General features: G+C 46.4%; 1 protein-coding gene across 1 annotated transcript in view; it reads right to left on the bottom strand.

Annotated features, from left to right (window-relative positions):
• The window catches only part of LOC144123079 (acidic mammalian chitinase-like), a 56,269-nt gene that overhangs the window by 36,720 nt on the left and 9,348 nt on the right, over window positions 1-10,201 (bottom strand). The window contains exon 3 of the mRNA XM_077655983.1: window positions 7,927-8,039. Within this exon, the coding sequence (XP_077512109.1) occupies window positions 7,927-8,039 (113 nt within the window). The remainder of the gene's footprint in view (window positions 1-7,926; window positions 8,040-10,201) is intronic.

The raw sequence follows: 10,201 nt of genomic DNA, 5'->3' as shown, positions 1-10,201 counted from the left end.
AACTAAGACACCCTGACCTAGCTTCAAAGAGAAGGGCACTGTCTCTTGAGTTATAATAAAACCCTTCCAGATCTGCATTTTCCAGTATCGATTTAGTTCTACACTATGCTTCTTTTCCATTGAATCTATCTAATTTTTACCTTCGACGTTTTAACCTGTCGTTTAATGCTCTTTCTTTCTCCTTCCTCGTCTCTGGCAAATTTACTGGCCAGCTTTCTAGTTCATTTCCGCCACTGTGTGTCAACGCTCTTTCTGTACAGGCATTTAAATACCTTAGCTGCCCACCTGTTATCATCCAATTTCCTCAGGCGTTCTTCGTATAGTACTTTACTCTGAACTTCCAGTGCTTCGAACGTTGCCCTGCCTATATCCCCCTGTACTGCCTCCTTTGTGGTTTTCCCGTGGGCACCTAATGCTAATCTTCCAACAGTTCTCTCATTTACTTCTAATAGGGACTGAACCTAAGCCCTTAAGCATAGAACCGCATTCCCGAAAGTAATTCTACTCACATATTCTGCATATCCCACTCACACAGCGCCTCTATGCGGCAGGCGCGAGCGGCGGCGGAGCTGGCGCCCTACGGCATGAGAGAGCGTTCGCCCAGGCACAGAAAGTATAAAGGAGGCGCTATTACGGTCATTGATCCATAGCAAAATTAGTTTACCTTTTAGAAGCACAGCAATTGACTTTTTCCAAGTGTCTTGTTCTGAAATGATTACTCTTAAGCGTACGTCAGCCTTGTGTTTGCACTAAAAACACTTCTGAAAGAGGAACATACTGTTTCGATCCTATTGGCTAATCGTTCGAGATTTAGCTTGGGACATACTTTTTTACCTTGAGCCTTAAGTTTGGGAAGTGTACCAGTTCCTGCACACTTAAAAACGTCTTAAACGTCATGGTGGGCTTTCGCATTAAATAAACCGCCAAGAAAGACAGCAAAACCGCCCTCTGCTTCTAACTGAGCGAATGCTCAGTTAGAAGGGACATGACACGATTAACACTTCACTTTCGAAGGGCGAGTCTTGCAGTGAGAGAGGACGTCGACGCCCTGGAGGGTGCACCGGCCGGAGTCTTCTTTGTCGGCTAAGCGAGAAACACCTCGCACCATGTAGGGCAGTTCATGCGGATTCTTGGAAATCTCCCTTGTAAACTTTGGTCTAAAGGATAGCACCACCCCCTTGAAGTCCTAAGAAGGGAAACTCCAACGTTGACGTACACGTTAACTTACCCCGAGCTCATTGGAGAGCTGAGGTTGCGAAGTTTCTTGAGATGTAGTTGCGAGAGGGCTTCTGCGGTAAGGTCGCAGCTGACACTTGGCGGCGTTTGGTTGGAGTGCCTGTTGGAGTGGTACTCCCTCAGAAGATATGCAAAACAGTGGCATTCTGATTTTACAATCTTGCAAATTCTGTGGAAATATCCCAAGGAGGGCTTGACAGCAATGTCTGAATTCCTCAGGGTTGATGTCTCGGGATGCATGCGCCTGTTTCTCCGTTAGTGTTGCGTTTCACCTTGGTCACCTTGGGTCTCCTTCAGCCGGAAGTAAGCGCCTGTGTTGTATACCTCTTTCTTCGTCTTAGTCCTTCCTCCTCTTCGCGCAACGGATCATGGATCTATATGTCACCTTCTTCTGCAACATAATGAGCTATGAAGAAGTGCAAAACGTTTCGAATAGAAGCGTGCTTTTCTTACTACTACAAGCATACGCATTGCGAAGTATTGGCATATTAATGAGCTACCAGAAAAAAGGAACTACTTCTCGGAACAATGTCAGTAGACTTCAATTCCTAGCTGGTAATCGTGATTTGGTACCAATGCAGAAACCACAACAAGAAACGCCACTCTCTTCGTATTCATATTCCTGCCAAGGTAGAGAGCTGTGGCGTTGATTAAGAAATTGCGTTAAATTGCACATGTCGGCAATTCCTCTCCCGTGTCGCATAATCTCATACAACTTCTACCGAAGGCAGTTTCTAGTAGGCATTTGTAATGCAAGCTTGTTATCACGCGGCCTTTTATTCGGGCACATGTGTCAGAGGCGGTTGACGGAGGGCAGAATAACTCCGCTTTTAAGTATAATGCCCAGTTGTTCTTCAATAACTGGTTGTTTAGTGGAGGAAGCACAATATGGGCGTGTCCCAGGGGTAGGGCACCGGTGTCAATGGGGTGCCCCACAGATGACATCCGCCCCAAAGTGGGTTCTTGGCAATCGAAGGAGAAGTGAAGCTCCTCAAAAATCGTAAGAAAAAGGGTTCGCTGAGGTGGAGGAAGAGTGTTGTTTTTAGAGCGAAAGACTAGGTCGCTCGACGCAGGACGGACGCAGGAATGAGCTGAGCATGTGCATGTCGAGCGGCTTCGATTCTGCGGCGGCGTCGCGGTTAAGAAGAGAATCGCGGAGCTGCACGGTGCTGACGCATTCCCCGCGGCTCTAAGCCAAGGGGCTTGAAAACAGGTTGTAGCTCCACAATTCGGTGAGGCCGGCGCATATGGTGACCAGGTCATCAGGCAGCGGCAGCCTGTCGCGGAGCAGAAAACTATTTGACGGGCACTTGCATCGCGTATAGTCACAGAGGAGAGGCACAGTGACAGAAGAGCACGCAGGAATAGCACGCAGGAATATCGGTACTGTGGGCGACACAAGCTTTGGAAGACACCAAGGCGCCGCAAAGTTGAGCCTCCGGCACCGGATGCGGCAGCATAGAGAGCGCTACTTGAGCCCAAGCGCACTCGGTGACCGCGCATAGGGGAGTGTTAGGATGTCCCACCCCGAGGTGATCGCATGCGAGCATGACAGTAAAACGATGAGCTCGATTATGTATAAAATGCCTTGTATGACTACTCAAGCAGTACGCGCTGATAACAGCCGGACAAGGTCCGCGGTTGTAGCTCGTAACGACAGTCCAGAAAGGGGCGTCTTCACTTTCCTCAAAAAGCGGCAAAGCGCTGCATTCATACCAGAGACCGCAGCGCAGGTGTCGACCAGCGCAATCACATGTACACCCTCTACAAAAACTTCATTTAAACTAGTGGCAGACGAAATGAGGCCTTTCAAATTTTGACGATGGCACAGTTCTCGCATCAGGGACTGCGACTCCTAGTTTTCCTCTTGAGGTTCCTCTTGAGGTTCCTCTTGAGAAGGAGCGCCGACATGGAACAGGCGAATGGCGTCCAAGTAAGGCAGTGTGGTCAGGTGACAGAGAACGGCTTAGGAACAGCTAAGCAGTAGATAAGTACTGATGCTGGGGCCAATAACCGGAAACTACACGAGGCGGTCGGGAGACGTTCTTGTGTTGACGGCAAAACCGCGCCACTTGACCTGTCAACCCAAAGAAGTATGTGATTGGGTGATTGTCAGTCGTTTGCAAAGAACTTCCCAGTTGAGGAGGCGGTCGTTCACTCCCTTGCACAGGTCTATGGCATCCTCGGTGGAACTCGTAAAGTTCTCGCCGACCTGTTGAGCCCGGGCTCGCAAGTGCTGTTTGGCGCGGACCATAATGTAATGTCCACCTCGTGTTTCCAATACCACAGATTCGCTATGTCCGTCAGATAATAATCACGTTGTTCAGTTTGGTTTCCGCGTCCCATTTATTGTTCGCGCTCACCCGTTTATTAGATGTGAGCCAATCCTCAAGTTCATAATCATCGGTGCCCCAAGGAAGTGTGCTGGGGTCATTAGTGTTTTATTATATATTAATGACATTACTACTGAACTTCATCCGAATGTCCAAATCAGGCTCTTTGTGGATGAGTGTGTGTTTTTTCAGGAAATAACTTCAATTAACGACCAAATTCATCGCAACTCATCTCTTGGTAAGATTTTTGAATGGTGATAAACGTGGGACATGAAACTTAACACTGATAAGACTGTCTTTCTTCGTTACTCTCGGAAAAAACTCCGCTTTCTTTTAACTGGAGGCTAGGTTCGTGACCTTTTCTGGAAGAGACTAAACATAAGTATTTGCGTGTTACAGTTACTAATACTTTATCATGGAATTTACATATAGATAACATCTGCTTTTCCGCATTCCGTAAACTATACTTTTTAAGACATAAGCTTAGAAATTCTCCCCCTAGCGTGAAATTACTTGCTTACAATTCACTAATTAGACCAAAACTTGAATATGTATGCGTTGTCTAGGACCCGTTTACTAAACACATTATCACCTGCCTAGAAAAGGTACAGAGAACAGCTGTAAGCTTTATTTACTCTAAATATTCCCCGTATGACGCACCCTCTGAAATAATGCAGGTTAACGGTATTCAATGCTTTGAACAACGAAGAAAAAATTTGCATTTGGAAATTCTTTTCTTGCTTTAGAATCGAGATCTAGATATTAACCCTTCTCCATATCTGTCGCTTTCAACGTCGAGGCATACGCGCCATCATCATCTTAATTCTTTGACGCCCTATTTTGCGCGAACCGATTTATTCAAGTTTTCATTTCTACCTCGCACTGTAGCCAACTGGAATTATTTTTATTGCCTTTCGCCACACTATGATGTCTATTAGCTTTGTTATTATTGTTTCATTGCCATTTAACCCACCCTGCCTGGACCTGTATACAAAGTTTGCCTTATTGAATAAAGACGAAAAAGAAGAAGATGGCGGGTTGTCACTGGCGGAGAGAACCGGAACAGACGACGCTGGAGCATGGCTTGGTGTTTGGCGTCCGCAGGCATCGCGGGAGGGGTTAGCGTTCGGCTATGGAGTTCCAGGGCGAGAGGATGTAACCCAGTACCTCCAATAAATCTAGAGTAGGCGTTTATTTGGAGAAGCTCTCTGACGGGGGCTGGGCCAACAGCAGTTCGACATCAACCAGTCAAGCCAACAGCGGGCACTAGGCGATAGCCATGCGGCTCGCGCGTATGCTGGTCTTCTTATTTGCACAAAAATTACACACCGTGAGCGACGCTTCACTGTTATACATACCATCTCCCCAGGCTGCAGAGAAATGTCTCAGGCTGGGGAAGAAAAGTGGGCATTCTTGCAGAAAATATCACGCTGCATACACAAAGTAAAAGAGCTATTGCTTACATAGAACACTACGCAGAACAGATTTTACACAGACACGATGGTGGCTAGGCAGGGTCGGTGTACGGGCGGCCCAAGAGAGGTAATTTCTTTCAAGATAGGCCCCGCGTGTCACAAGTTACGCGCAGAGCCGGTCGTACCGAAGCGAACTTAAACGCGAAATGTTAGATGTTATGCAGAAGTGCCATCGTTTGAATCTGTCATTGATGATAAGCTTGACCAAGCTCCTTCCAGAGACAAAAAACCGCTCTTGCTGCCGAAGCCTGTCAAGTGACGGTGGAGCCGCTTAATGTACACTATAAATAGTTTGACCTTTTTCGCCAGAAAAACATTTCTAGGCTTATCAGCTCAAGTAAGTCCAGTTTTAGAAGTTTTACTGCTTAGTCTCATACAATAAAGGCACATAGAGGTTCACATAGAAGAAGCTGTGTAAGAACCCTTGCAAGTGTCACAGCTACCGCGAATGTAGACCAAATTATTCCGTGAATTCTGTTCACCCGGCAGATTGCGAGGCTAGGCATCACAAATGCGGCAGAACCAAGTTCCTTCGGTTTAAGCATTGAGCCATCGGTGTACTACGCGTAGGTTAAGAAGGCATTTAATATTCCTGTTGGGCTATACAAATCTTGCTGACAATTCTTACTTGTAGCAAACCAACTTATGCGCAAGTACTCCGTTGGCGCTGTTTTTTAGCGAACAGGGTGCGTATTCCTCGTTTCTGTCCTAACAATAAGTGTCACTATCAGCCACAATGACCACACCTGATTGGTCGATACGCCGGAAGCGGATCTTGTGGTTCAGATGCACTGAAAAGGGTCGAAGAAACTGGAAGGTGACGCCAAACACATAGCGTACCCTTCTAAAAGACGGCCAACATGGCGGCGCGCTGTGAAGCGGAGCATCGGGCTTCGAAGTGAGCTCGTCGGTGCTAGGGCTTTTTTCGGTACGGGAACTGGCTATAAACTGGCTAAGGGGCTTTCGGTTCTTTTTATCTTGCCTATTACAAAGAGGATGGACGATAAATTTGGCTTTTTTATTTCATTGGACGATTCGGTAACTCATAGGCCTAAGGGGCACCAGTTTCTTATAGAAATTGTTCTCTTCAGCCGCCGCGGTGGCTGAGTGGTTATGGCACTCGGCTGCTGGCCCGAAAGACGCGGGTTCGGTCCCGGCCGCGGCGGTCGAATTTCGATGGAGGCGAAATTCTAGGGGGCCGTGTGCTGTGCGATGTCAGTGCCTGTTAAAGAACCCCAGGTGGTCGAAATTTCCGGAGCCCTTCACTACGGCATCTCTCATAGCCTGAGTCGCTTTGGGACGTTAAACCCACATAAACCATAAACCATAAATTGTTCTCTTCATTCAAACTGGATGGCGCCACAATCACCGCAGTTATCTCGCCTATTAACGTAGAATGATGTAACGTAAGCCATAGTGGAACTCAGAACACTCTTTCTCACCACTGCGCTGAGTGTTATGAGTGCCCTCGAGTGGCAGAACATTTGCCACGGGTTAGATGCAAGTACTGCAAAAAGTGTCAACCACGGTTTCTTAAGATAAAGATTTTAGGTAAAAGCAAAGATCAGGCAAAGAAACTTTTAGAAGCAGTTCATATAAGAAAGAGAGGTGGATTTTGTGTTAGCGATACGTCTGTGACCCTCTTCAAATCGGAAATGGCACATCTTGAACTGTTCTGTTGATAGCGTGGTGTAAGAACTGGTATTTACGCATGTCTTTGTTTTTCTTTACATTAGCTGCACTGTCAGTGAATAAGGTTAGATGGAGTTTAGCGCTATTCCGGTGTGGTCCTTTCTTGTGTGCGTTTTGGTGTATGTATAGTTCTTTTGTTACCTGCAGTTCCTGCATAAAAGGAATGAAAAATGTAAATTACCTTCGGCACAGACCTTCGAACGCTGCGCTAACTTAGGTGCAGTGATGTTACAGACGGGAAGTCGTCACGGCGTCTTGGAGCACGCATTGTGTGGCGAATGAGTGCATGCCACAAATTGTTCTCTCCGTTTCCTTTTCCTCAAGATAAATGAAAAACGCCGAGCTGCGCAAACAAGCTAACTGCCTCTTATTTACTATCGGCTGTCGGCGGCTGCAGCGGCCCCCCCCTGCTATCACTGTAAAGCCATGGGTAGTTGCAGAAAAAGAGTATCTGAACTATTGTTTCCGTTTGCAAAAGTCCATTCGGTAAATAAAGCAGCTTTGATATTACCCCTTTAAAGTGGGATTCGATGCGCAACTAAATTTGTGGCTGATTTTTTTTTTTCTGTCGAATCGGTCGCGTTCCAATTCTCGCCACTGGACGTTTCGCGGCGGCAACCGCAACGCAGTGACATTCAGCCGCCGCTCACAGTCACAAGCGAACATACATCCGCTTTCAGTGTTTCGACCAGTCAGGTGTGGCCGCTGCGGCAGGTTATGCTTTTTATTATGACACAAACTGGGAATATAGCCCCAGCTGTAACTTCATTCTAAGATTTTACAGTTAGCGTCACCGTTGCCAAACTGCGTAGAACGCTCCTTTGCGCAAAGGTGGTACCAGCGAAACAGACGCAGGATAAGAGCAAGGAGGAACACACACAACACCGCTCGACAGGGACGGTGCTGTGTGAGTGTGTGTGTTCCAACGCTGTTTTGTGTGTGCCTCCTTGTTCTTGTCCTGCGTCTGTTTCGCTGGTTCCACCTTTGCGCATTATGAACCAATTAGCCCAGCAGTTTACAGTATTGAACGTTCCTTTCTTTGCGCAGTGTTATTATCACATTTTTTTCATGATTTCATTATATTGAGCCTTGTTGGAGCAAGCCACATAAAACTATTATAAGGTCTGGCTACATAATGACGACTGGATCGCATTGACTAGGGCGCATAGAACTTGTTCAGCATTGCTTACTGTGCCATAGGGCCGACGTGGTAGTGCCCTAGTACAAGTAATATCTGCGCAGGCACCGCTACTGACAACAGCAGTGGTCGCTTGGTGGTCTTTCTGAACTCCTCGGAGATTTCCTGCATATTAAAGAAACATGCGAATAGCAAACAGCCTCTTAAACCTTTCATCTGGCTCAAAGCTTCAGAAATTGTGAAAGCTCAACCTGGCTTTACAACCTTCTTGACTCATTTAACGCCTCGATACAGCCGCTCTCGTGCCTCACTTATTCAAGAGCCTTGATGAACGTGGAGGAGATCATGTCGGCTCATTAAGACAATTACGTCTGCCCTATCGATCGCATGTACGAGACGTTCAATAAGGACCTCTGATAACACCCGTTGAAATGGACAACATTGTGCAACTCTGAGCAGTCATATAAATTCTGGATTGGTCTCTTGCTTATCCAAACGCAGAACACACTACAACCATATTTATTCATTTCTTGCCTACTACGAATACATTCTAAATATAGGCATGCACACAGTTACTTATTCCCTATTTACGCGTGAAAATAAATATGAAAACATGGGGCCTCTTAACAACATCCTTAAAGAAGAAATATGCGATAACGTTTGGAATATCGCCAACCGCCAAATATTTCAAAGTACCTTAAAATTTTGAAATTACGCCCGATCTCAAAAATTGAATATGGTGGATTAGTGGGGATGTAGTGGGAATATTGACTGGTTAGTGTGGGTTAATGTAGATTAGTAGGTGGAATAACATTAAGCGCTAAGCGGAATATGTGGTTTTGTGGAGAGAATAGGGTGTAACACTTAGTCAGTTATTATAATCCCGTATGACAATCTAATGAAAGACATTCGGACATTCCAGTCCACAGATTTTGAAATTTCGCGTTGCTGATCATGCCTCAACCCTCTCAACGCATCAGAAAATTTCGTTATGAAGAAACCGGGAAGTTATTTCCAACGACAAGGTAATTGCTATCGCATTCATATGTGATCGTATGCGTAAAAATGCATTAATTAAATTCGTGGCATGTACCTTCAAAAAATTCTTGAACGCGGTTCTGTGGCAGTGGTCTTGACCGTTGGAAAACGGTGTGCTGGACATTTTGGGAGCACTGAAATTCTGATGCTGAATGGCATACAAGTGGCGTATGTGTCCCTTAGAGAATATGGAGCTTGTTATCTTAACATTGTTGACCTTAATCATAATCCCAGTGTAGTCCACTCCAACTTGCTTCATCTTAATTGCACTCAACTAAGGTGCAGAGATTTTGAAGCTATCGATAAGGTTCGAACCTGAAATAAGCACAGCGCAACGAAGCAGATAAGAAAATGATAGGCATAATGTTGACAGGCATAAAGAGGTACACAGAAAGTGAGGAAACAAACGCGATCTTATAACGCTACAGTTGAAACAAAGAAGGAGAATAACGCATTGGCATCATGTGTAACGCGAAGGGACGATAACCGATTTCCCCTTGAGGTAACAGAGAGATTGCAAGAGATGCTAAACTTAGCAAGTGTCTGCAGAGAGGCAAGTGGACGGATCCCCAAAATGTACAGATAAGGTAGCAGCACCAGGCGCACAGGATTAATTCACCTAGAGCGGGAAACACATTTGGCCATTTGTGGGCGCAATTCATCTGGTTATGACAATGATGCCGAAGGCAATGTAACACATATATAGGCGAAGCGTCCGTCATGTGTCTTCTCCCCGTTTCGATAGGGTAGTCGCCGCCGCGGTGGCTGAGCGGTTATGGCACTCGGCAGCTGGCCCGAAAGACGCGGGTTCGATCCCGGCCGCGGCGTTCGAATTTCGATGGAGGTGAAATTTTAGAGGCCCGTGTGCTGTGCGATGTCAGTGCTCGTTAAAGAACCCCAGGTGGTCGAAATTCCCGGAGCCGTTCACTACGGCGCCTCTCATAGCCTGAGTCGCTTTGGGACGTTAAACCCCCTTAAACCAAACCGTTAGGGTAGTAGTTGAATTTTTGAGAGGTAGTGACAACTAGGAAACGAGCAATAAAGAGATAAGCTTACATATGCATATCTTGTATGCGGCACTGCTGGGTGGTGTTATACCTCCACCCGAAGCCCAGCAATCACTTTTGGCTTAGAGCCCGCCATCCTCGAAGAGTCCGGATCGCCTGTAGCGTGCACGACTAGAAAATCTGCGCTGCCGCGGGGACCATAGATTAGGCATCCGATAAGCGCACAGGATTTACTGGTCGAGCTTACCACTAGCACTAAAGAATTCTCACATTCGTTGCGTA

The sequence above is a fragment of the Amblyomma americanum genome, chromosome 3 (genome assembly GCF_052857255.1).
Source record: "Amblyomma americanum isolate KBUSLIRL-KWMA chromosome 3, ASM5285725v1, whole genome shotgun sequence".
NCBI lineage: Eukaryota > Metazoa > Arthropoda > Arachnida > Ixodida > Ixodidae > Amblyomma > Amblyomma americanum.
This window is presented reverse-complemented; position numbering and strand designations above follow the sequence as displayed.